Below are 27,773 nucleotides of genomic sequence, written 5' to 3' on the forward strand. Positions count from 1 at the left end.
TACAACACTTGGAACCTTGCTTTGCCAAAAGATCTGCTGGTTTATTGCCTTGTCAGAAATTATGTCGTACCACTGGATTCGCCAATCTCCTCAACATTGACCTGCGCGAAGCAATTATATTAGTATAGAGAGTATATGGGTGATTTGATAGATCAACGACTTCAGCCGAGTCTGTTTCAATCTCTAATGGTATCATATTTTTGTCCAGTGCCACTTGTAGTCCTTGTTCCAAAGCCTGTAATTCCGTCATAATATGGTTGAAACTATGAACCAGCTTGTAAAATCCCAGTACCCAATGGCCAACATGATTCCGAAATATTCCACCAATTCCACCTTTCTTATTTTTATGTGAGAAAGCACCGCCGATATTAAGTTCATAATACCCAAGAGGAGGTGGATGCCATCTTACAGTAGTCAGTTTTTTTTTTTTTTTCAGAGCAAATTTCTTTTGAGGTAGTAAGTTTAAATTCAATAGCTCGCACGAATATCTGATGGCACATTAGGTTAGAGCCAGCATTTCTAATATATGCCACAGGGCGAAAGGATAAAATTCTTCCCAGGATAACCCATGATATGAGAGGGGAATGTTAAGACCGTGGATATTTTGAAGCCAATGGCTGGGTGTAGAGATGCACTCAATTTGATTACTTGTGAGCGCATGATTATTAATGATGTGTTTAATTTAGGAAAGATCACGGATATTATTCTGTGTTAATTAAGAATGCTTCATGATGATATTATATATTTTTAGCACTTAATAGGCTCATCAATGACATTTACCGAGTACAGTGATGGTGTACTCAAGCTCTCTACATTTACTACAACCAGTAACTAGTTAGAGCTCGCACTCCTTTAATTACATTTTAATACATTTTTCTTTGTTGTCATAATTATCGTATACAAGGTTTTCTTTGTTAACTTGGAATTTCTATCCCAACGTGTGATTGACGCTTTTCAATTCTATTTTTATGCTATACTAGCTTATTTTTATTACTACGTTTAGGTTTAGCGCTCGTCATTTAAGCATCTTAATTGGGACAAGTTTTGACTTTTGACATGAAGATACACTGAGTGTATATCAACTTATACAATTGTACTTCAGTAATGTTACATGAATGTTTCTTGCATTATGATTTGATATGACGCTATATATGAACAAGGAATGTGTCTTAATTTGTTGCATTCTGGGAAAAGACAATGTTAGATGATTATTTACACAAAGTTCGGAGGCAAATTTGGATTTTTTCCCTCTTAGCTTTAACTTGTTTCATTAGGTAAGTTTCATTTTTCATGAATTCAAACTCGGTTTGTCCCAAATTTGTGATATTACACTACCTTCATTTTGTCAAAACGAAAAAACATGAAACAACTCGGAGAAAGAAGAAGACAAGAGACAACTGATGCAATCCCAATAGAAGAATATTCATTCAACTTTTGATGTAAAAAGAATCTCCCGGAACAATTTTCAACAAATCCAAAGGGAACTAGAAATAAACCAAAATTCCCCCTCACATCCCTCTTTAATTGTATGAAAACACAACAATAATTGTACATGTTTTTAAAGAAATTAAAAAAAAATGTTTGCAGTATGTATATGTTGTAGTATATAATTTTTCAAATGTGTGTACGAAAAAATTAAAAAGAAACAGGGGACGGAGCTGGAGCATCAGCTGCATCTTCAAGAGCAGCTCCATTGCTCGATAGCTCAATCATAACACGGTGTGGGCTGGTCCTCTGCTTGTTGCATAAATCGGGCAAATACACACCTGCACATTTCCAATTTTACAGTTTATTGCAACAAAATCATAAAACTAATTTGACGCAAAAATGACTCAACTATGCGGTGCCTATAAACAGTCATAAACTTCTCCATAATAGTCATCATCTATAATAAAATTTCACTATAACAACTGTCTTTTCTGTGAAACTCTTTATAACAACATTTCGCTATAGCAGCCAAAAAGCATTGGAACAAATGACTTCGTTATAGAGAGGTTTGACTGTATGGCAGAAAATTTCAAAAAGATAGGAAAAGGCTAATGTTGTTACCTTCTCCAGCAGCCAAGTTGAAGTAAAGGTCAACAATGTTGGCACAATGTTGGTAACATGCAGGGGAGCAAAGTTTGGAGGTGAATTGAGAATCAAGAAGAGCATCAGAAGAAATCCCAACAGAGTTTCTGTCAACACCACAAGCATCAACACATTCATCTGTCTCAATGTGATCCTTCATGTTTTCGACAACAACCTCAGATGTCTTGCATTGGTACACAACCTTCCCATCATTCCCTGCTGAGTTCTCCAACAAACACCTCTTTCCTGATGTCGCAATTGCGAAGCCACACACGTTTGTTGGCAAATCCTCACAGATGAAATTCCCTGAGATTATTATAACACGAACCAAATGGATCAAAATCGTTGACTGGAACTTCCAAATCAAAGAAATGCAAGACGCTAAGGAGTTTTTTACGTTACACTTAAATAGAATGAATTCGGTAAGGGTAGAATAGGCTCTATATATGGTTGATCGAATGTGTTGTGCCACTCGAACTCAAATCTATCTGACCTACTATTTTATGAAACATTTATTTGTTACATTGAATTTTTTAAATTCACACACTGTGGACAATAGCAGAGTCAAAAACTTTAAGCATTGGACTTAGAAAATGTAAGATCACGTATGCCTATTAAAACTTGTGAACTAAAATAATTCTTATGTCAAGGTGATTCAATAATATAAATTTCCGATGAAAGAGGTTCAATTAAAACCTTTAGATCGGGTAGTTCCATCCTGAATGTGGGGTAAAAATAACTACTCTGGATATTGCAAATAAAAACATGCATGTTCTATATATATATATATATATATATATATATATATATATATATATATATATATATTCAAAGGAATCAAACGATGATGTAATTACTTTGTTGCATGAAAGTGAAGAAAATTAGATATACAATACGTACCTAAAGCGCCTTGGAGAAAAAGGGTACTAACAAAGAAAAGAATCAAAGAGGATCTCATAGTGGCAGCCATTTCTATTCTTTTCCTTTTTTTTTCTTTTTTTTCTTTTTTTTTGTCAAATATTTTATTGGGTTGTTTTGTTGTTGATGAACTCAAGGAAAAGAATAGATTGAAGAACTATGGGTTCTTGAGATGAAGATGAATGAAGGGGTTTCTTGAATTTATATAGGGAAATTGGGAGGAGGAAGAGGAGAAAAGTGCGGTGTGTACTTTGAATTTTTTGTCACCTTCTTAGTTGGTATTATTTTATTTATTTTTGTGGATATGATTGATCTTCCTTTTTTTTTTTTTCTTTTCCAACTTGTAATGCATATTCCCTGCTAAATTTTGACGAATTCTATGAATTTGGTGTGCACGAAGAGAGGGGGAAGGGCATTTTGTGGAAGTTAGTGGAGTCCACGCGTTTGCTTCTCATTTATTTAATTTAGTTTTATACCTTATCGTTTTAAAGAAATAATTGTTTCGTTGATTCTCTCGTTTGTTTTTAGTAAGTTTACTTCTTGCCTTCTAAGTTCTAGTTGACGACTAACAAGTACGTGTTTTTATGTCTGCTACATTGTAGTTTCAAACTCTAGAAACTGCAAAGAAATCATATAAGAGGATCTCTTTTTATATTTTTATTTTGGTTTCCACTCGATTGGTGCCCATCGTATTGGGATCCGACTAATTCGTATTCACACTGGTAAGATAAATTTATAAAAAAAACTCTAATAAGATTTTCTCCATATCGAATGCTCGAAACTGAGAACTCTCACTAAAGGTGGAGGAATACCTTATAAGAGGATCTCTCTTCTCGTTTAATGTGGTATTTTCTGATTACTTTATTTTAATTTGTTTTCGATTTGCTCATCACTTTACGGTTTTGAATTCTTATTGGCTAGGCTGGCTTTCGCTGTTGCAAAATTAAAATTTTGGTCAACCATATTCGCAAATTCTACTTTATAGGGAAAAGATTATGAAGCCACGAAATTTCTTTCTCGTTGCATTTCCCTTTTAAGGCTTCAATATATTGTCATAGTACCTAAACCATATATATTTAAGTTGCTAGATTCCCACTTAAAAGGTTAACGAAATTTTCATGCATGCTTCAATTAGAAATTACTAGAGAAAAATTTGACAAAAGAGCTTTTCTACTTATGAACTTTTAATTTGGGGGATGATTAAAAATTGAAGGAATTACGAGTCCGCGAATTTTTTAGTATGAAAAATAAAAAAAAAAACCAAACTAACATAAAAAAAAATACATAACTAGGTTTGACGCATAGATTCTGTGCGTGAAAGACTACTTTTTTAAAAAAAATTTATCAAAATCACATTTTTTCCATACTTTGGGCAAAGATTAGTCATGTTTCAAAACCCTGAAATATCAATATTTTATATAGGACTTAATATCTTTTTTTGCGTACAATAATGTCGGCTCATTACGTCAAGTATAACTAAACGTTTGCATCGTCGTTTTAGGGGTTCTAAAGTGCCTCGAAGTAAGTTTTTTTCTCTTCTTGTTCTTATTTTAGCAATGACAACAAAATTTCAATTTAAAAAACAACTTAACCTAGATTTCGAAGAGTTCAAACCAACTTCCATGGGGAAAAATGGAGTGCCTTCTCTTCCCCACTTAGCCATTTTTCAGCAAACTCTTCTCCTTCATTTCCTCCATTTTCACCCCTTCTAGAAATTAATAATAGCCTTAAACAATCAAAGCAAATTAAAAACTTACTAATTTTTTTCTTATTGATAACTTCATCATAAACTAACAATACAAATTAACCGCATGAGTCAGAAATTTAAAAGAACTTAAATAACCCCTAATCTTCAACAGAATAGAAGTCCTTAATATCGTCATCAGAAAAATGTTGGCGGTTTCTTAAGACACGTCTCTTTTCAGTAGATGTTAGTTCTCTACCGGTTGATGATGCTTGTTCTTCGGCCAACTTTAGCATGTAAAATCTACAACGTCTTGCCAACATTCTGTTGTTTTCTTTTCTAATCCTTTGTACTGCAAGCTCGCAAGTTTCTGGATCTATTCGAGGCATGATTATTGAGTACCTTGTTAGGATTGGAGTGTTGAGATTTTTCAAGTCACGAACAAGACGTTCTGATTCGGCAAGCCGATGTGACCATTCTCGGCGTAAACCGCGATGTATTCTCGCGGGTCCGAATATTTCACACCGCAAATCATCATTACGCTCTATAAGAAGGTAGGGATTTAACTCGTCTAGTTTGAAATCACTGTTATCACTCGAAAAACTGCTATGATTTGAACTCTCATCATCACTGATATTTGGTTCTTTTGGTAGGAGTAAAGACCAAATTGCGTTTCTACTACTCGACATTGAATACGTTGTAGTCTAATAACAAAAGAAAGGACTACTTATATAGTTGCAAACCCCCATGTACCCCTAGTTGGGGGGGGGGGGGGGGAGGGTGGTCTTTATGACCCTACTTACTTACTTTATATAAAAAAATATTAATCTTTGCTACCATGTACACCATATTCTACCCTAAGGTAACGTATTTGCATCCAATTGTTCGCTTCGCGAAAACGGTTAAAAGCAAAATTAAACCTTTGTGGAGTTCCATGAGGCATTGACATAACACGTTTTTAGAGGCGTTTAAGCACTACGGACGCTAACTTTTGCTCCAGTGCTGCAGCCTCCCTAACACGCCAATCCCACTCCACTCTCATTTTATTATTGTATTCTCGATTGAAAATGTTATTAGGGTTATTTGAGTATTGAAAATCATCATCTAGTTCTCATATCCTACCCATTGCTTCGAATATGTTTTCTGGGGTAAAACATGTAATATAATCAAGATTATCAAACTGGGTATAGAATGACATGATAACTCGTTTTAATGCGAATGCTTCTAGAAATTGTCAATCATGTTATGTATAGTACTTCATTATTTGACCGTTTTAATATGACTCTCACTTGCGCACCATTTTAATGCGAAATGTAAGTGTTGATTTGACAATACGCCACGCATGACAATTTCAGCAATCTATGACACATATAGACTTGATTTGACAATACACCACGCATGATTTGACCGATTTAATATGACTCTCACTTGTATTGTGCACCATTTTAATGCACAATGTAAGTGTTGATTTGACAACACACCACACATGATAATTTCAAAGAATCTATGACACATTTAGACTTGATTTGAAAATACAACGCATTATTTGACTGATTTAATATGACTCCCACTTGTATTGCGCACCATTTTAATGCGCAATGTAAGTGTTAATTTGACAACACACCACACATGACAATTTCAGCAATTTATGACACATAATGACTTGATTTGACAATACAATGCTGCATTATTTGACCATTTTAATGTGACTCTCACTTGTATTTCTTACCATTTTAATGCGCAATATAAATGTTGATTTGACAACACACTACACATGATAATTTCAGCAATCTATGACACATATAGACTTGATTTGACAATACACCACGCATTATTTGACCGATTGTAAGTGTTGATTTGACAACACACCACGCATGACAATTTCAGCAATCTATGACACATATAGACTTGATTATCCCACCACGCATTATTGACCGATTTAATATGACTCTCACTTGTATTGCGCACCATTTTAATGCGCAATGTAACTGTTGATTTGACAACACACCACGCATGACAATTTCAGCAATCTATTTAACATGAATGTTGGATGAGTGAAAAACTCATCAATTTCACAAGTCTAAGTCTTACAAGTCATTGAAAAAAAAAATCAAAGTTCATAGAAAAAATGTCTCAAAATGCTTCAACTATTAGGGTTTCACTATTTTGGGATGGAGATATCGTTGAGGACAATTACTCCGTTCGTTATAGTAACAAATCAAAAGCCCATGTTAAATTTCCAACAACTTTAAATTATGAAACACTACTCAGTTACATGCACCAAAGAATGAAAATTATACCCACTGAGTTTGGAATCTCAATAACAGGCAGATATCCACAAACAATATCATACGGTGTAGTGCGTTATGGCATGCACAATATCAACTGTGATGAATCTTTGAGTGATTATTTGGGATCACCGGAAGAATATAGTGATTCAGTATCCATTAAAGTTCTTGAGATGTATGTTGAAAAGATACCTCGAGAAGAAGTCCCTCAAGTCCAGTTTATTCATGATAACACTTATGGGAACTTTAGTTCTTATGGAGCCATTTTGAGTCATCAAGTGTCGCTGGAAAATCTAAGCCAGCAATTTAATTAAGCTTACAATGAAATTGTAAAATATGCATTTTTATATTATTATTGTCTGTAGTGGCAAGTGTTTGTTGTATGAATTGATAAATAACCATTTTTCAAATCGTTATAGTAACTATTCTCAAAACTACTTGGTGGTACCAAATATATAGATGTTGGTGAATCCTCTCGGTTCGGTGGAGTTGATCATTCTCCACACCATGACAACGAGGCTTATGAACAACGGCAAAGTTCATCATATATAATATTAAATAATATATATATATATATATACACGAGGAGGAATGCACTTGATAATAAAGATTTTCCAAATTATTATGAGTCATCATCAAGTGATGACGATGAAATAGCTAATAATACAGAGATAACCGATGATGAAGATAATGATGATGTTCAAGTTGGTACGACCAACAATATTCCTCAAAGCCAAAACCAACAAGAACCAATGCACCACCACGTACCTCCACCGATAGTGGAAAACCAAACTTCTGAAAGCCTAATTTAGTGGCATTCTAATAATATTCCTTATCTTGACGCAAATTTCAAGGTCGTGATGATGCATTTGTCTTCACAAGAGAAGATGATCACGATGCCTAAAAACACGGATTGAACCAAAGGATCTCAACAGAGATCCATGCTACCTTGCAAAAGGAATGTTGTTCGCATCCAAAAAGGGATTGCAACGGGCTGTCAAAATTTATTATTTTAAGGACATGAGGGAGTTTAAGGTTGATCGGTCAAACACAAAGATATGGAGGCTAGTTTGTAGATGATGGTATCAAGGATGTGAGTGGTTGCTTCGGGGAATTGTTAAGCTTGATGGTATGTGGGCTATCACAAAATTCCGTTAAAAATACACTTGTGATATAGAAGACAATCGAGCAGATCATTATAATTTAGATACAAACATGATTGCTCAAGTGTTACTTAAAGACGTTGCCGCAATGCCAAGGTAACATATCCTACCTAGTACATTATATGTCTTATATCAATTAAAATATCATTACTAAATGTTTTTTCTTTAAACTTGTGCAGGATCCCCATCAAAGATTGCATTAGAAACGTTCAAACCGCATATGCTAAAACTATAAGCAATAGAAAGGGATTTCTCGGGCGTAGAGCGCTTTTGAGATGATCTTTGAAAATTGGCATACCTCTTTTCAATCGCTGCCAAGGTATATGGCGGCTCTATAAAATTTTAATACTGCTACTGTTGTAGAGTGGCGGCTTATAGAGGGTACAATTTTTAACTTCATATTCTAGACATTCAAACCATGTATTGATGGGTTTGCTCACTGCCGGCCAGTGATATCCATAGACGGCAAGCATGTTTATGGTCCATACGACATCAAGCTCCTAATTGCGGTAGGAATGGATGCCAATGGGTCAATATTCCCTCTTCCTTTCGTAATTGCCGCTAACGAAAGCTGACACATGGGGGGCCTTTTTGACCCATTTGAAAACTCGTGTTATTAAGGATCGTACGGGCATATGCGTGATGTCTGATCGTCATAAAGGCATATTGCACTGTATGAATAATTTGCCGGGGTGGCAGTCTCCCCTTGTTTACCATCGCTATTGCTTAAGGCATTTGAAAGCAAATTTGCAATCAACGTTTCACAATGGCACTCTAAACAAATTGATGTGGGGGGCTGCGATGGAGCATCAACAAAGAAAATGGGCTGCAAAAATGGATCTGATCAGGGCAGTTAGTGAACCCGCATACGTTTGGTTGATGAAGCTCGAAATTGAAAAATGGACGCTTCATGCTGATGGAGGCAAAAGATGGGGCATGCTCACAAATAGCTCGAGTCTTTCAATGGCTTGTCTTGAAATCTGCTCGGGGACTACTTGTCACCGCAATGGTGAGAATGACTTTCAAGCAGGTTGTGGAGCGATTTGTGGTTAGGACAAGGCAGGCCGGAGCGATATTAGCTAAAGGTGAGACATAGATGCCAAAGCCCTACACTAAGATGGAGCATTATAGAAAAACATGTGAGCTTCACCAAATAACCGAGTATGACCCCATTCAACGTGTGTATGAAGTTAGGATGGGTTATTACAACAGTAAGGGTGGAAACATGCATACCGTTTGTGAGGCAAAAAAGAACATGCACTTGTGGTAAGTGGCAAACGTACCACATGTCGTGTTCCCATGCTGTAAAATGCTTTGAGAGAATATAAAAAAAATGGTAACAAATTATGTGGCGTGGGAATACAAGGTCCACAGTTACCTTAGAGCATATTCCGGCCAATTCCACCCACTTGATAATGAAGCTTATTGGCCAAACGAGCTGTTTTCGATAGTTGCTAACAAGGATTACATCACGAAATTGGGCATTAACTCACGGAGTCATAGACCCAATCAAATGGATGTTAGTGAAAGAACTTACTCTTGCAAGTGCTCTACATGTAAGCAATATGGCCATGACAAGCGTTCGTGTAGGCAACAAAACCGTGGTGGTACAAGCACGTCTCGAAGTAATAGAGCCTCTAGAACTTGAAAATTGTATTGTTACTGTAATTTAGTATTGTATTGCTTTGAATTAGTATTGTAATTTAATGGAACGAATTATTTTTGAATAAGTATAAACCTCGCGTGTTGGATGAATTATTATTAAACAAAATATTTTTATTTGTACATTCGATTTGACTAAATAATAAAACACTTAGATCAAAACCCTATAAAATATGACATTTAAACTTAAAGAAGACAAGCTTCCAAAGACAAGTTTCCAAACAAAAAAACTTACTTCGGGCACTTTAGAACCCCTAAAACGACGATTCAAACGTTTAGTTATACTTGATGTAATGAGCCGACATTATTGTACACAAAAAAAAGATATTAAGTCCTGTATAAAATATTGATATTTTGGGATTTTGAAACATGACTAATCTTTGCCCAAAGTATGGAAAAAACGTGATTTTGGTAGGTTTAAAAAAAAAAGTAGTCTTTCACGCACGAATACGCTAAAGGACCAAACTAAAAAAAATTACTGTTTGGTCCTTTCACGCACGTATTACGCACGTGAAATCTAGTGATGTTTTTTTCTTTTTTTTTTCTTTTTCGTTAGTTTGATTTTTTTTTTCCATACTAAAAAAGTCACGGACTCAAGGAATTACATTTGCTATACGACAGAATTTTTTTAATCTTTTTTTTTTTTTTTAATCTTTGTCACTAAGTAACTAGTTCTCAAACTAACTGGAATACTAGTAATTAAATTTAAATTTTAAAAGTATCATTAATAATATTAATTTAATAAAAAATATACTTAATTGGTGTATTTAAGGAAAGTGCAAGATACAAGTTGGATAGGTAAAAAAAAGGAAGCGAGTACATGTTAAAGAAAAGTTCAAAGATCAACCTATTTTGCGTGTCATAGGTGCCACGCAAAGTTCAAAAATCACCGGCCAGCTTGTTCTCTAGGTCTCATGTTCTTACTGGTCTAATTATGTTTTACACGAAAAGTCAGCTAAACTTGTGTGGAAAAAAATGGCAGCAACGAGCCAACGACTTGTACTTATATAGGAACCCAAAATATACGAAGAGAATGGACAGACACCCCCTTAGGGATGTTACCAAGAAGACACTTCTTAATGAGTCAAGTCAATACAACATATGCAGTGTAAGTGTGTCTGCAGAGGGTGGTCATGTATACGCAGCCTTACTCCTACATCGCGAAGGTAGAGGTTATTTTTAATGGATCATTGGCTCAAGTAAAATATATCAAAAACAATAGAAAATAGAAAATATAGTAGTGAAGTAGACAAGTTGAAAATAATGGAAAAAATAACAGTAGCAACAACAAAAATGAGTCAAGTCAATCCCCGTGTATTATTGTCTTAGCAAGTTGTTTTTTTTAATTTTTGTTAATATATACACTACAAGAAAGAAGACATTTGCAAATAATTTTTTTTGTTTTGTTGCCATAGTATTGACTATTGTTTGAAAAAGTACTTTTGGCAACAACATTTTTTTTTTTTTTGTTGCATAAACTTTTTCCATCGGCTGTTCGTGCAACAACTTTTTGTTGTTGTCAAAAGTACTTTTTGTTAGATTTTTGGATTTTCCCTTCCCATGTCGAAGTAGATTAATAAAACTCAATCCAATTTGGACCATGCCACTTTTGCCCAAAAATTCCTCTATATATAGTGTCAATTTAGGTCTTATTTTTAGAACACAAGAGTGAATTCATAGCAACCATATAGAGAGAAAAACGTGAGAGAGAAAGCAGATTTTCGTCGGAAATTTTCTTTCTGACAATCGGCTTTAAATTGTGTTTCACGATTCACTAACCGTTGGATCGTCTTTGAAATTTGAATTGGGGTTCTCAACATCGGTTCTTCGATTTCAACCGTGGAGATCGGATTTTGTGATGCGTAGCTCCGAGTTTTCGAGTACGAACAATAGCTCATTTTTTTGTGGTTTTCTCCTTTCTTCATTAGTTTTGGTCTTATCTTTTATGTATTGTTGCTCCGTGCTTGGCTTTGTTGTTGTAGCCGTTTAGAGAACATTGTTACTCTTGTTGATTATAGTGGAGCTTTTGTGGGCCGGAGGTCCCGTAGATGTTTCCTCTTCACCTTGAAGGGTTTTTACCACGTAAATTTGGTGTATCTTCCATTCGATTTATTTTTGCTTGCTGTGCTATTTTATTGTTGGTATATCTGCTGCCCGAATTTTCATTTGTGCTAGTGTTTCATCATATATGTCAACAATAAAACTAAGTTGGTGTCAAATATTGAATTTTGCCAATAATATTATTTTTATTGCCAAAGAGATGTTGTCATTTCTGTCTTGAAGTGATAGTCTTACAGGTCGTACATTGAGGTTTCCTTTGTAATACTTATACGTCACTGGTAGAAAAAAAGAAAAAAAAAAAACTCACAGTTTGGAATCAAACATTTCATTCACGCAATATAACCTTTTTTTCAATCATTTGTCTCAAAGGAAGCTCATAATATCACTTACATATAACATCTTTTTTAATCTTCGAGGAAGTTTTTGCATGCTAGAGAAGTCGATTATCAAGAGCATGAATTTGAGCATTCAAATATTCAAAACATTAACGCATTGGTGAAGTTATTCACAACATGATGAACCTTGTTATAAGCACTTCCACAATCCATATAAGGAACAATTGGAATATTCTCTAACAAACTAAAGGTCTGTCCAAAATTACCATCTCATCCAGAAGTACTATACATGACTCTAGAGAAGTCGATAAAACTATACATGTGTGTGACTCATCGTAGGAAATTTGGAAAGCTTAACCGCGAACGAAAGGAGAAGTTCCAAATGGATGGATAAGTGGGACCCTCTTAACTACCAGCCCTACGCTTTCATCCCCACAATTGCCAATCAGCGCCCCCCACCCCCAACACCCCCACCCCCCACCGGGGTCTCCAAGAAAATAACAATTAGTCCCACAAAAGTTATTTAAAAGTAAGTTTCCCACACATGTTACAATTTATATATGCTTTTCTTGTTAAGTTTGTTTCGAGAAGAATGGCATTTTTTTTAGTTAGAAATACTTCAATTTTAAATTTTTTTCATATTATTATTAATAGCATGCTCTTATAGTCACAAAAATATCGTGGTATGATTACAAACACAATTCTGCAAGGATACTTTTAATTTGTGCCAAAAGTTTGTTTTCTTTTCTGAACTTCGTGTCTTGTCAAATATTGTCATATAAAATGATTGATTACAATAACAAAATATTTTTATAACGATAGGCGATTGAAATTAAGATTACTTGTTATTAGCACACTTTAGGTAAGTTAATTAACATTTAATAAGACTCTTTTAGTTTGATTAAAGATTGTACGTTTTTAGTCGGTAGTGAAATAACAGAACAATAACATACCAAGTGTAATTACACAAGTGGAGTCTGAGGATGGTGATGCGTATGCAAACCTTACCTCTATCTTGTGAAGGTAGAGAGGTTGTTTCCGAATAAAATAAAACAATGAATATCGGATTAGTTTTGAATTGGGAGGTAGTTGTTGTTGCAGCAAAAGATGAGAAAAAAATTGTAAGTCTGAAAACTTGTGATCACAACTCACTAAGGCAAAATCATTAGTAAAGCAAAATTACCAATGGCAGCATCAACAGCCACAGTACCAACAACTTCAAACTTTACCTTCTCAAACTCTCATTCCATTATCTCTAGCCTTTCCCTGTTCCAGCACAAAACTACTTCATTTTTGTGCACAAAAAACAACATAAAGAGAAATTGTAGACATGGTGGAATAAAGTGCATGGTCTTGGAGAAGAGTAGTGCAGCAGAGGCTACAAAAACCAAGAAACATAGTGTGTATAAGCTTGAGACATTAACTAACTGGCTGTTGAAGCAAGAACAAGATCGGGTTATTGATGCTGAACTTACCATTGTTCTTTCGAGTATTTCTATGGCTTGTAAGCAGATTGCTTCTCTGGTTCAGAGAGCTGGCATTTCCAAACTTACTGGAGTTCATGGTGCTGTTAATGTTCAAGGAGAGGACCAGAAGAAGCTTGATGTTGTCTCTAACGAGGTTTTAGTTCTTTTTTCCCCCTTCAGTTTAACCATTTAGTATCTGAAATTTACTGGCTTGACTAATCTGCATTCTTACTGAATTGCGCACTAAAGGGTAAAGTCCTCCCTGGGTTCTTCATTTTCAAGGCTCGAAACTGGGACTCTAGTTAAGAGTATAGGCTGATCCATCAGAGCTTGGTGGTGCCTCCAAATTAATAAGATCATCTTATGCTGCTTTACAAGTGTGATTTTGATTAACTTCTGGAGTAAGGTCGAAAGTTAGATAAAATTTCATGTTTTTGTGGAATTCAAAATTATTAGATAAAACCAACCTTTGCGTTTCAAATTTTTGTGACCCTCAGAAGAATGACATTGAATTATCTCTTTCAGACAGAAATAGTAATCCTAACTATCTAACAATGATATTAATGTGTCAAAGATAGAATAATGTATATACTTTAAAAGGGAGTAATAACTATGTGTAGGAGGGAATTTGCTATTAAGATCCCTAAACAAGCAACAATCTATTTATGTGTTCTAGCAGAGCCAGTTACACATTGAATCCCTCTTCTACTACCTTGGAACGAGCTTATAGTTTCTGCTCAATAACATTTCAATAGTGGTATATTTTCCGAAAGAACTTGCCCCTCTTGGTATGAAGGCCGCATTTTATCTGAAGCTTTCCCGTTATAGCATAAAATTTTAGAAAGATTAGTGGATTAGTTGTCAAGGAACACATGTATGCTTTTGTTTATTGCTTTGTTGCTTCAGGGGTTCGAGGTTTTTGCAGTAAGACGTTAACATAGGAAGTTGCTATATAAACTTTGAGAGTATTAGTATTTAGTAGTACGGCATATGCAGCTAGATTAATGAAGATTGATGCTTATGGCTTGAACAGGTATTCTCAAATTGTCTAAGGGCAAGTGGCCGGACAGGTATTATAGCATCAGAGGAAGAGGACGTGCCAGTGGCAGTAGAAGAGAGTTACTACGGGAACTATATCGTGGTGTTTGACCCTCTTGATGGTTCATCAAATATTGATGCTGCTGTATCTACAGGTTCTATCTTTGGTATATACAGTCCAAATGACGATTGCCTTGTTGATCTTGAAGATACCACCACGGTACTAACCGGAATACCTATATATCCTTTCTTATCTAGAATCAGTAGAAGTAGGATTCTTATTGTCATGCTTGTTATATCTGCTAGATACTTCCTATGATCATTTTTGTCTATCTAGTTATGAATTGAGTTAGAATGATTAGCTCTCTGGTGCCTGAATTTTTAGGGATTTTTTCATATTTGGCCCGCCAGCCGAAATTAGTTACGGACTTGCCAAAAAATACAAAACATATACACTGATTATGTATATTATATGTATATAATGTGTATATTATATGTATATTTATACTTAATATACAAAACCTATACATTTGCTAGCTATTTTGTAAGTTAGAGAACCGAAAGGCATTGAACTATAATTATCTCAATTTTTGGTCCGAATAGTTAATCACTGAATACACATGCCCAAATTGCAGCTTGACACCGTGGAGCAGAGGTGCATAGTGAATGTGTGCCAACCAGGGAACAACCTTTTAGCGGCAGGGTACTGCATGTACTCAAGCTCAGTGATCTTCGTGCTCACGTTGGGGAACGGAGTCTTTTCCTTCACCTTGGATCCAATATTTGGAGAATTCATTCTGACTCAAGAAAACATACAAATTCCAAAGGCTGGAAAGATCTACGCATTTAATGAAGGAAATTATCAGTTATGGGATGACAGGTTGAAGAAGTACATCGATCATTTGAAGGACCCCGGTCCTAATTGTAAGCCTTACTCTGCCAGGTATATTGGCAGTTTGGTTGGTGATTTTCATAGGACTCTTTTATATGGAGGTATTTATGGCTACCCGCGAGACAAGAAGAGCAGGAACGGGAAGTTGAGGCTTTTGTATGAGTGTGCCCCGATGAGCTTTATTGTGGAACAAGCCGGTGGCAAAGGATCTGATGGCCAACAAAGGATTCTTGATATTCAACCGGTTGAGGTGAGAACAACTGACTCTTACATCTGCTGCCAACAAGCAAAATATGTTAGTTAATTTGGTTTCTTTTGTTTCTATCTTTGCAGATACACCAACGCGTTCCATTGTACATTGGAAGCACAGAAGAAGTTGAAAAATTGGAGAAGTACTTAAGTTAATACAGATGCGAAATCAAGGGACTATTCAAGTTTGTTTTGGTGACTTTTTAAACTATTTTAATCTTGTAAACAAACAAAATACATGAAGAGCTGTAAATTTGTATATTACTTGAAAGAAATTCATTTCACACATCTAGGCACAAGGCTTAATTATTATAGGTTCTTGGAAAGCTTTGCAGTGATTCAATTCAATATACAATTGGAAATGGTGCTTATATGCCATACTTTTTCTTCATTTTATAAGCATCGAGAAGCCTTAATGTGCCTCGGTCTTGCGGGAATAGAGTTGGTGATGAGTTCAGTTGAGAGAGAAGCCCAAAACAATTGAATACGTCGAGACAGCATACAAGTATTTTTTGTCCCTATTTTGTACCACCTTAGTTTTTTGAGAAGCCCATGGTTTAACTTAAAACTTTTAAGAAGTAGGCTAAGAATAGTGATAATATGTTCAATAGGCTAAGAAGTGTTTTTTACGAGTTTTACCAAAATATTGGCTTTAAATAACATGTTAAAGATTATGAGCCTTCAGCATATTTTAAGCAATGAATTAACTTAACTCAAAACTTTTATTAAGCAACATTGATGCCTTATATATCCAATGTTGAGGACATGAATTCACCGTACCTTATTAGTAAAGCATTGCAGTTAAGTAAATTTTAAGCAGAAACATGAAAAATCTATCATGGTGCTGACAATTATCCTCTCCTCTAAGGGGCTTTTAATTTTCCCAAACTTTCTCTATTAAGTCCAAATATTTCATCCTCTCTTTACAATAAAAGCATTTAGAAGTGAAATCATCTTTCTGTTGGGTTTGTAGGGACACCATTTTCATCCCTTGAATTTCAGCCACATATCTTTTGATCTTCAAGCAAGTTGCTCATTACTTTTTTTGATACTTTAGATATTATCTTGACAAATCATGTTCTCACAATTGTCAAAAATGAAAAGACAAACAGGCTACCCCAGTTGTCAATCCTGAGAGAGAAGAAAGAAATGGCTCAAGCAATTCCAAGAATTACTTGGAACACCAAATTCTCAAGCTCTTCTTCCATTGCTCATCACTCTCCTAATTTCCATCTCCTTCCCATCAATATCAAGAGATCACAACAGCTCCTCAATGGCAATTTCAGTTCTAATTCAAGAATTCACTGCGAAGCAGCAAGCTTGGAAGGAGCAAAAACAGCCCCAGCACAGATCAAGAAACCGAAAAACCGATATGAAATGGTTAACTTGACAACATGGCTATTGCAGCAAGAACAAGCAGGCAATATAGATGCAGAATTAGCCATAGTTCTTTCGAGCATATCATTAGCCTGCAAACAAATCGCATCGCTTTTACAAAGGTCCAGCATTGTTAACCTTACTGGAGCTCAAGGCACTGTTAATATCCAAGGTGAAGATCAAAAGAAACTTGATGTTATATCCAATGAGGTTTGTTACTTTTTTACCTCCCACAATTAAATTATTGTGAAATTTAGTGCACTGATCAGTAAAAATGTAATCTTGAGTGTTGTAGTTGTTCTGCAATTGTCTAAGATCAAGTGGGAGGACAGGGATTATAGCATCAGAGGAAGAAGATGTACCAGTGGCAGTTGAAGAAACTTATTCTGGAAATTATATTGTAGTGTTTGACCCCATTGATGGATCTGCTAACATTGATATTGCGTTAACCACAGGATCAATTTTTGGAATTTATGGTCCAGATCAGCAATGCCTTGTAGACTATGATGATGATTCCACTACGGTAATTTTCTCGCTATTCTAACACAAAATTAAAGTATAACAACTACCATGCATCAACCCAAGCAAGCTGGGGTCTGTTATACGAATCATCACTATCTGATATTATATAAAATGAAATTTTAAAGCAATAATTCTTGGATTTTCAGATTGACCAAGCCAGGGAGAAGTGTATAGTTAGTGTTTGCCAGCCAGGGAGCAATTTAGTCGCAGCAGGGTATTGTCTTTATTCAAGTTCAGTGGTCTATACAATCTCGGTAGGAGACGGAGTTTATGCATTTACTCTAGATCCAGCATACGGAGAATTTGTTTTGACACATGAAGATATCAAAATACCAAAGGCTGGAAGAATCTATTCCTTTAATGAGGGAAATTATGATCTATGGGATGAGAAATTGCAGAATTATATTGACCACTTAAGGCAACCAGGTCCTAATGGCAAGCCATATTCAGGGCGGTACATAGGTTGTCTTGTTGGCGAAATCCACAGAATGCTGTTGTATGGTGGTATTTATGGCAACCCTAAGAACAAGAACAGCAAAAATGGGAACTTGAGGCTCTTGTATGAGTGTGCCCCGATGAGCTATATCGTAGAACAAGCTGGTGGCAAAGCAACAGATGGCACCCAAAGGATACTGGAAATCATGCCTGAGCAGGTAAATTCGAAAACCTCCATTCAAGGAAAGCATAAATTAAGATTTTTTAACGACAATTATAGTTGAAGATTGAATATACACCTGATTTTTAGGTGGTGTAATATAATGATAAGAGTCCAATTCCTTTCGGTGATCTAATTTACAAAATGGCAAGCAGATGTGTAGGTCTTGTTTATTAACTATAAACACACATATAGTATACATATAATATACATATAATATGTATAAACTTATACATGTCAGTATATAGGTTTTGTAAATTTTGGGTAGCTCACGTAATTAATTTTGGCTAACAGGCCGAAAATTGAAAATGCCCTAAAAACAACAGGCAACGTAATGTGGATGACGGCTCAAACATCATGTTAGTGTCTTGTTGGTGAGCCCATAGGACGTTAATTACTTTTCTTCGTTGCAGATACATCAGCGAACAGGTATTTTTATTGGAAGCCCAGAAGAAATTGAGAAGCTGGAAAAGTACCTTGCCTGAGAGCTATCTCATTTGATGTGTCATCTGATGTGATGCAAGTTATGTACAAGATATTTTAGTATATCAAAACAGACAATGTACCTAGAGGTTTCTATGTTAAATCAAATCCATCCTATATTTTACAGATCAAAATCTAAAACATAAAAAGGTAATTCTATTGGGTTTCATAAATAAGGTCAGTTGTGATGAATTTAGCATGCCAGCCTCCATATCCATCTGTCGGAAAATTTAGTCATTTCTTGCACACAAGTTCTAATGTCTCGAGCTTCTATTACGCTTAACTGCAAAGATGTAAATGATACATAATCAATTAGTCTTGTGGCCTCTGTTAGCTCTTTGTACAAAATAAAAAGTAAATCTGAAAGTGGAGCAAAAACCACATACCAGGACTTAAAATTTGGATACGTTTTGTAACAGATTTCACAGTTTTCACAGTATCTGGACCTGAAAAATCTATGGCAAATTGAAAACCATTTCAGCACTTTCAAATGAAAGGAGTTTACATCAAATTGCATAGTCAAGAATCCCATTTTACCTAGTATACTTGTATCTTTCTCTGCAAAGACTTCGGTAACTGTCGATGAAATCTGTGATGTTATTTGGTTTGCATCAATGTTGACATTTCCAGACTCATATGGTGACCTGCTCATTAAACATTAGATAAAAACTTACATTAAGGACGCAAAAAGAAAACCTTTTTGTCATGGACAGAAAAGCAAGAATGTTTACCCTGAAAAGGAATCTGGAGAAAAGTTCAGTTTGTCCTGGCAAGAATAATCAATCCCTTGTCCATCAATGTCAAAATCACGCAGCAGCTCAGAAAAACTAAAATTCGCACCGAGAAGATCTAAGTTAGGTAAATCCAAGTCAAAGATATCTCCTTCCTTCTCAAAATCAGATGTAGAAATCCTGTCAGGAACTTGTGGTACTTCTGAACTACTTGGAATGTCCGAGGCATCAAAATCTAACCTACCTTTTACTTGGTCTCTCTTCACAGACCTATTCAGGTTTGCTTTAACTGGTGAGGAAGTTGAAACACAATGATTTCTCTCTATGGAATAGTATGCTATTTGTTTGGTGGGGGTCAATCGAATTGTCTCTGAAGAGATTATAGTGTGGTTACTCGACATTAGATGAGAGGGAGTATCTTCTTTGATCGAAGTTGCTTCTGAACAAATTTCAACCGGAGAGATAGATTTGTCAGTTTGGGATGAAGACTCTATTGGAGGTGTCTTAGGGTCGGAATAATTAATTAGAGGGGTCAAAATGTTGTTATGCTCATCATCTGTAGTTGCTTGTGGCATTGAACTAGCACCTGCAAGGAAAAGAGTACTGACTAAGTGATTACCATAGTATTTATTAAGACGTGAGATTCACATTAAGTCTAACTTCAGTAAGATTTACCTTTAAGTGGCAACTGATTTGTGGGTGACCGTGTACGAGATTTCTTGGCAGCTACTACGGAAGCATCCGAAACCTCCATGGACCCTTTTCTTTTTGAAGTTGTTGGAATGGAATTTGGAGTAGACAATTTCATGTTATCAGCAGCAGTGCTGGAAGGTATTGATGCTGACATTAGAGCTGGACTAGTGTATGCAGAAACATAACCTGATAAATTTGACAATGATTAATCACTACCAGAGGATATGTCCAAAATAATGGGACTAAGAACAGACTGTTTCCTGATTCTTGCATATAATGAATAGTATAGGCATTCATAACATGGAATAGTAGATCTTATATGTGCGCCTAGAACATCTTGTTTGAAGTTAATACCGAGATTATCTTAAGGTCTTAAGGATTTACAAATATAAGGCTGTCTCCATATCATGTAGCTCCACTGATGTCAAAATTGAGAATACCCAAAGTGTTTCCCAAGTGTATTTATGTTGAAAAATAACATTAAACAAATGCCAAATTGTGAAGAAAAATACCAGTACATTCTGTGCGGGACCTAGAATTGCTCAACAATTTAGAACTCAACAATCTGAAGAAAAAAAGTTATTTTGGTGGATGCAGTCACTGTAGGCAAAATATTGGAGCTACTGGCTCACAACTATTGAGAAAACCCCTTGAATAAATTTGGCAATTTCCTTTTTTTCCACTGAACAGAAGGCAACAAGAATGGACATTTAGCACTCTCAAACATCCCATATAACAAAATTGGTTATATGAGCAATCATCCCTAATCCCTACCCTTTTAAAATAAGAGCACCTGGCTTTGCCCATTCACAAGGACTCGATTCTATGTCCAAACATCACATAGCGACAAACTCTACTTTCATTACAGTATTTCTGAACAAGTTCCTAGATAACAAGCCTATTGAAAAAGTATAAGACACACATACGCAGTTATATGTAACAGAATAGTTAAAAATAGAAATAAAGGACAGAATTGAAACCTGCTGAAATTGGGGGACAACCATTAGTTTGTTGGGGCACATGAGCCCTTGTTATGGGCATTGAAGAAGCATGAATTGGGGGAGGTGGCATCACATTTGCACTTGCATTATAACCGTTCATAACTTCTTGCATTCCCTTTAGCAAATTCTGAACCTGCACTTTCTCTTGTTCTAATAACACTTTCTGCTCTTTCAAACATATGTACTCATCCAACATTGCTCCTAAACTCAGTAAACTCCTTGGCGCCTTTTAAAAATCACAAAGCATAAAAACCAAAAACAATTAAGAAAAAACTAAAATCAACCTAAAAGGTACAGCTCTTACTGTAATAATTCATAAAATAAGTAAACAGCAGCATAGCCAGCATTTAGACTTCATGGGTTCTAAATTGAAATAATGTGTATATTACATCTGCGTCATATTATCTATAGTGATTCTCTTTTACACGCCCCTTAATAAACATTCATTAGACGGGGTTTTTGATTACTTTCTTATTTACTGCTATTTCTTAAGCTATTGAATATTTACTCTATTTATGTGTATCTACCCAATCCCCATAGTTGAGTTATTTTAGTCTTCAACAACAATTACTACTAAGGATAAAGTAGGAAAATATAATTAATTTTATCTTGGAACTTCTAAAATGACAAATAATTTAAAACAACTATAATTAGAAATCACGGTAGATAATTTAAAACAGATGAAGTAACCACCGATTCATCTGAACCCAGTATTTTTTATGCGGAAGATAAAGTTATATGTAAACATCCATTAAAATTGCAATAAATAGTAGGTCTGAAACATAATTCTAAAAATACAATGGGTTCAAAGCTTACAAAATTTAAAGATTAAACTTATAAAACTTAAATCCTAAATCCACCTCTGTCTAGATCTACGAGTGTATGTGAAAATGGGTACCTCATGGATGGGCGATTTAGAGAGTAGATGAGAAGCTTCAGACCGGAAGGTGCTACGGGTTTCGTTGAAATGGTTGTCGGAAAGATAACGATCAACTATGAAAGCAATTTGAACAGGAGTTACTTTTCCTTTGCCTATGTTTTCTGTTCTTCTTGGTTTTGTTTGTTTTCCCATTTTCACTTTCTGCATCTAAGAAAATGTGTGTTTTGGAGGGAGAGTGTAGTGATTTATTGGAGTGGTAAATAAGGAGGGAAGAACGTGAAGGGGGCATTATAAGAAGCGCGGGACTATTTGAAAAATAAATTGGTGAATACAAGTTGTAAAGTAACAAAAAGGGCGGTAAAACAACAAATGAGTAATTATTCCCTCCGTTTCCAATTTATGTGTCACTTTTCGTTTTTTGAGAGTCAATTTAATTAAACTTTGAAGCTAAATTAGATTAGATTAACTTCATATTTGCAATTTTTTTCATATCAATTTGGTGAAATAATACATCTTAAAATGTTGATCAAAATTTATACAGTTTGAATCAAACGGAAAGTGACACATAAATTGGGACACGAGGAGTATTTATTGTTAGGGCCTAGAGGTAATGAATTCTTTTTCTTTTTCACCGATAGGTTCACATGTATAATTTAAAACTCTATTATCCCTCCGTTCTAATTTGTTTGAAAGTTGATCAATTTGGGAGTCAAACAAATCTTTCTTTGACTGTGATTTTCTTCAACTCCTTTTCATATATTGTGAATTATTAATTGTGCACTTATAGTACTTTTTATATAGTTTTCAAATATGTAAATTTTATTATAAAATATTCGAATAATCTATATTTAAATTAAGTCAAAGGAAAAGTTATTTGACTCCCCAAACTGGTCAATCTTCAAACAAATCGGGACGAAGAGAGTACTAATTTACCATGATTAGTTTTTAGTAATTACTTGAATTAAAACTATTTTTTGTGAATTTTATCTTATTGTACGTGATACAAAAACTCAATTGAGGACCCATCAATTTTTCCATCTTCAAGATTGTAAGCCCTCATATCTCTTCCACCGCTGTCTTCCTCGTACTTAATCTCCTCGCACCAATCATTGGTAAGATATAGTATGATTAGGTTTACCTCCTATAAACTTAGAGGTATCAATGGAACTTGCTCCGCCAAGGCTCAAAAACAAATTGTTGAATCTCCCAAGATGATAATATCCTTCAATTCACCTTAATTACATCTAATTCATACACTTCAAATTTAAATGTCTGACACCCATTTTCATGGGACAATCAACCAACAAATAATAGTGCACCAGATAGCTCGATCAGGTAAAACTGAACTAGGTACTAACGAAATATATCTTTCAGCTCACAAGCAAGTGTGGCTCTACATTTGGTTGAGGACCACCACACCATGTCACAGAACAAAATTGCCCCTCATAACCCCCTCCCCCTCCCCATTTCTAATATCAGTTTTAGTCCAGTTTAGATCTTTAAATTGCCAAATAAACAATAAAGTAGGAAACTACTATAAAGCATAATCCGATGTAGCAAGACTGACAGATAAAACAACTTTATCCGTATAATTTGATCGTATATGCCACGGTGCAAAGTCATCCCTCTAATGGAAAACACTTAAACCCTCGAGTTTGTGGGAGGAATATGCATGAAACTTTCTTCGTGGAAGAAAAGAGAGTAACCATAATCATCAGTTTTATCAGCCAGCAAAAGTATAGGGAAGTTGGGGCGAATATACATCAAAATTATACTTGATGGCAGCAGTTCGCCAAGAACAATGTAACTTACTGAATGCTGAGTTTAGTAAACACCTGTTTCATAATTTGTGTAAGTAATTAATTTCCAAAAACCTGCTTCAGTAGCCAATGACGCAAGTGCAATTTTATTCTCCACATTCAACAGTGCCTTGGCTCATTCAACCAGTGAGCCCCAACCAATTTTGACATGAACTTTCTACTACTAATGTGGCTAGAGGTCTATAAACAAGCAAAAATCAAGGTACCAACTACGAAAAGCACGTATATAAACAAAAAAATTGAAATAGAACAAGACAGCAGAACGCATACACAGCTATGTAATAGAGCACTAGAATCATATTCATAAAACCAAGATAAGTACGATTGAACACCACAACCACCAGAAACAAGTACTACTGTTACAATACTACAGATTGTCTTTGACACAAACAGGAAAATTACATGATAGCACTGAAGCTATCAAGACACATTACATTGCCATTGCCAAAAGACCATCAACTGGAAATTGTGGTTTGGCATCGTCCAAATTAAGCCTCATTGATATCCTCTTCATCTTCCTCATAATACTCACCCTCCTCGTCAGCGGTGGCATCCTGGTACTGCTGATACTCAGAAACCAGATCATTCATGTTACTTTCTGCCTCGGTGAACTCCATTTCGTCCATTCCTTCCCCAGTGTACCAATGCAAGAAAGCCTTTCTCCTGAACATAGCAGTGAACTGCTCGCTCACACGCCTAAACATCTCTTGGATAGATGTTGAGTTCCCAATGAAGGTAGATGCCATCTTAAGCCCGGTTGGTGGGATATCACAAACAGTGGACTTTACATTGTTTGGAATCCACTCAACAAAGTAGGAAGAGTTCTTGTTTTGCACGTTAAGCATCTGCTCATCCACCTCTTTCGTGCTCATTTTACCCCTGAACATAGCAGAAGCGGTCAAGTATCTTCCATGACGTGGGTCAGCTGCACACATCATGTTCTTGGCATCCCACATTTGTTGGGTAAGTTCTGGCACTGTCAAAGCTCGGTATTGCTGAGAACCACGTGAAGTCAATGGTGCAAAACCAACCATAAAGAAGTGAAGCCTTGGGAATGGAATTAGATTCACGGCTAATTTTCTAAGATCAGAGTTCAACTGCCCAGGGAAACGCAGACAACAGGTGACACCAGACATTGTAGCTGATATAAGATGATTTAGATCTCCAACTGTTTCATTCAAAAGAAAGAGATAAGAAACAGTGAACATTATTATGGTGGAACATGATCAATAATAAACAACAACAATCAAATATATATCTTCAAGTGTTGCATACAAAAAAAAATTGACAAGAAATAGCCAGCATAAAGATAGAACGTGGTCAAAAATAAGGGTGTGTTTGGTATGAAGAAAAAAGTTTGCATATTTTCCCTTGTTTGGTTGTACTAAATATCTTGAAAAAAGTTTTTTGAAGGAAAATATTTTCCTTAAAATTTGAGGGAAATTCAAAAACCACATAGTGTTCTACTTTTGAATATATGCAAATGCTCTTGAAAATGACATTTTCCAACTTGCGTACCAAAAACAAGAAAATGAGTAGGAAAATCACTTATTTTCCAAGAAAACATTTTTTGTCATACCAAACACACCCTAAGTGACGGCAATCAAACAGATCAGGTAAATAAAAATGCAAACGAGATGCTGAAATGTCTTACAGCTTGGGGTGGTAAGCTTTAGGGTTCTGAAACAGATATCATACAAAGCCTCATTGTCAAGGACCATGCATTCATCGGCGTTTTCAACCAATTGATGCACAGATAAGGTAGCATTATAAGGCTCAACAACAGTGTCTGAAACCTTAGGTGACGGGAACACCGAGAAGGTAAGCATCATTCTATCAGGATATTCTTCTCTGATCTTGGAGATCAAAAGCGTTCCCATACCAGACCCTGTTCCTCCACCCAATGAATGGCACACTTGAAATCCTGAAAAAATCAAACACAGGTAACATCAATAAAACTCTCAAAATGCACAGATCTATAAAAACAAAGGGATTTTTACAAAAAATACACAACCCAACATAATATATTAGACCTACATAGCCATATTATTCAGTTTATATTTGTATAATCAACTTTTTCTTTTCGGAACAGTGCTTATAGACACGGTATACAACATTATACACAAAGGGATTTTCACAATACAACCCAACACAAGAAATTACACCTACATAGTCATATTTTCAGTTAACATTCGAATAATCAACTTTTTTTTCGCGATTGTGCTTATAAACGAGGTATACAACATTATAAAACATTAAACAATTACTATAAACAATATGTCCACCTTGTATAAAATTGTATAAAAGTGTACAAAAGAGGTGTTTAAAAAAAACTGGGCTAAACCGGGTAATAATTAAGGAAAACTGGGTAAACCGGGTAAAAATTACGGAAAACTCGGCTAAACCGGGTAATTAACGACAACAGGGCTAAACCGGATAATTAAGGAAAAACTGGGCTAAACCGGGTAAAAGTTACGGGAAAACCGGGCTAAACCGGGTAATTAAGGAAAAACTGTGCTAAACCTGGGTAATAATTAACGAAAACAGGGCTAAACCGGATAATTAAGGAAAAACTGGGCTAAACCGGGTAATTAAGGAAAAACTGTGCTAAACCTGGGTAATAATTAACGAAAACAGGGCTACACCGGGCAATTAAGGAAAAACTGGGCTAAACCGGGCAATTAAGGAAAAAGTGGACTAAAACGGATAATTAAAGAAAACAGGGCTGAACCAGGTAATTAAGGAAAACAGGGCTAAACCAGGTAATTAAAGGAACAAAAGGGCTAAAACGGGTAATTAAGTATAAACCGGGTATATATACTTTCTCAATGGACAGAGCGTCACAAAAAAATGCACACAGTGTTGGACCAAATGCCTAACAGAAGATTTCAAACCACAAACCTTGAAGACAATCACAGTTTTCAGCTTCTTTCCTGACAACATCAAGAACAGCATCAATTAATTCAGCTCCTTCAGTATAATGTCCTTTAGCCCAATTATTGCCAGCACCAGATTGTCCAAAAACAAAGTTATCTGGCCTAAATATCTGTCCATAAGGACCAGATCTAATACTATCCATAGTCCCAGGTTCAAGGTCCATTAAAACAGCTCTAGGTACAAATCTACCACATGTTGCTTCATTATAATAGACATTGATTCTTTCGAGCTGGAGATCGGAATCTCCGTCGTAACGGCCTGTTGAATCAATGCCGTGTTCTGCACATACAACTTCCCAAAACTTGGCACCGATTTGGTTGCCTCATTGTCCACCTTGGATATGAAGGATTTCACGCATTTTTGGAAACTGAGATCGGTTAGACAAATGTAACAAGAAAAATGTGGAGAGAAAGATTAATATGTAGGGAGATGGGAAAGGGGGTTTGTTTTATAGTGAGGTTAAAGAATTTGAAAAATATTGCATGGTTTGTCCTTCAAATGGGATGGATGATTCTAATTTTTTTACCCTTTAAATGGCTTGTTTTTAATTTTTGCCTCGTTTGGCCATAATTTTGTAGTTGCAACTTGAAAATTTGAGTACTTGACATTGTGATTTTTGAAGCTTGAAATTATATTTGGACATGCATTTTTCTTGAAAGAAAAATTGAATGCATTTTTCTTGAAAGAAAAGTTAAATTTTTGTCAGTGAAAGTGAAATTTCCCTCAAAAATTGATTTGAGTCAGTCCTGTCTAAGCCAGTTTTTGGAACTTGAAGTTGTGTTTGGATGTGCATTTTATTTGAAAAAAATTAAACTTTTGTGAGTGAAAGTGAAATTTTTCCCAAAAAC

General features: G+C 35.5%; 5 protein-coding genes across 5 annotated transcripts; 2 read left to right on the forward strand and 3 right to left on the reverse strand.

The window, feature by feature from the left end:
* Positions 1 to 1,398: 1,398 nt before the first annotated feature.
* LOC132049753 (uncharacterized) lies at positions 1,399 to 3,176 on the reverse strand. Its single transcript, XM_059440677.1, has 3 exons — positions 2,971 to 3,176; positions 2,050 to 2,376; positions 1,399 to 1,766 (listed from the first exon to the last, which is right to left on the reverse strand). The coding sequence occupies exons 1-3, from the start codon at positions 3,038 to 3,040 to the stop codon at positions 1,636 to 1,638; spliced, it is 528 nt and encodes a 175-aa protein (XP_059296660.1). The 5' UTR covers positions 3,041 to 3,176; the 3' UTR covers positions 1,399 to 1,635.
* Positions 3,177 to 13,255: 10,079 nt separating this feature from the next.
* On the forward strand, positions 13,256 to 16,225 carry LOC132049756 (fructose-1,6-bisphosphatase 1, chloroplastic-like). Its single transcript, XM_059440680.1, has 4 exons — positions 13,256 to 13,801; positions 14,681 to 14,905; positions 15,321 to 15,827; positions 15,911 to 16,225. Exons 1-4 carry the CDS (start codon positions 13,367 to 13,369, stop codon positions 15,980 to 15,982), a joined length of 1,239 nt encoding a protein of 412 aa, XP_059296663.1. The 5' UTR covers positions 13,256 to 13,366; the 3' UTR covers positions 15,983 to 16,225.
* Positions 16,226 to 16,815: 590 nt separating this feature from the next.
* Positions 16,816 to 19,055, forward strand: LOC132049755 (fructose-1,6-bisphosphatase, chloroplastic-like). Its single transcript, XM_059440679.1, has 4 exons — positions 16,816 to 17,413; positions 17,499 to 17,726; positions 17,872 to 18,378; positions 18,794 to 19,055. The coding sequence occupies exons 1-4, from the start codon at positions 16,976 to 16,978 to the stop codon at positions 18,863 to 18,865; spliced, it is 1,245 nt and encodes a 414-aa protein (XP_059296662.1). The 5' UTR covers positions 16,816 to 16,975; the 3' UTR covers positions 18,866 to 19,055.
* LOC132049754 (uncharacterized) lies at positions 18,877 to 22,434 on the reverse strand. The gene is made up of 7 exons (XM_059440678.1): positions 22,187 to 22,434; positions 21,268 to 21,514; positions 20,270 to 20,473; positions 19,595 to 20,180; positions 19,401 to 19,507; positions 19,250 to 19,309; positions 18,877 to 19,146 (listed from the first exon to the last, which is right to left on the reverse strand). The coding sequence occupies exons 1-7, from the start codon at positions 22,373 to 22,375 to the stop codon at positions 19,118 to 19,120; spliced, it is 1,422 nt and encodes a 473-aa protein (XP_059296661.1). The 5' UTR covers positions 22,376 to 22,434; the 3' UTR covers positions 18,877 to 19,117.
* A 1,833-nt stretch (positions 22,435 to 24,267) lies between these two features.
* LOC132049757 (tubulin beta-1 chain-like) lies at positions 24,268 to 27,343 on the reverse strand. Its single transcript, XM_059440681.1, has 3 exons — positions 26,890 to 27,343; positions 25,643 to 25,912; positions 24,268 to 25,156 (listed from the first exon to the last, which is right to left on the reverse strand). Exons 1-3 carry the CDS (start codon positions 27,086 to 27,088, stop codon positions 24,477 to 24,479), a joined length of 1,149 nt encoding a protein of 382 aa, XP_059296664.1. The 5' UTR covers positions 27,089 to 27,343; the 3' UTR covers positions 24,268 to 24,476.
* Between the last annotated feature and the right edge of the window lie 430 nt (positions 27,344 to 27,773).

The sequence above is a fragment of the Lycium ferocissimum genome, chromosome 3 (genome assembly GCF_029784015.1).
Source record: "Lycium ferocissimum isolate CSIRO_LF1 chromosome 3, AGI_CSIRO_Lferr_CH_V1, whole genome shotgun sequence".
Taxonomy (NCBI): domain Eukaryota; kingdom Viridiplantae; phylum Streptophyta; class Magnoliopsida; order Solanales; family Solanaceae; genus Lycium; species Lycium ferocissimum.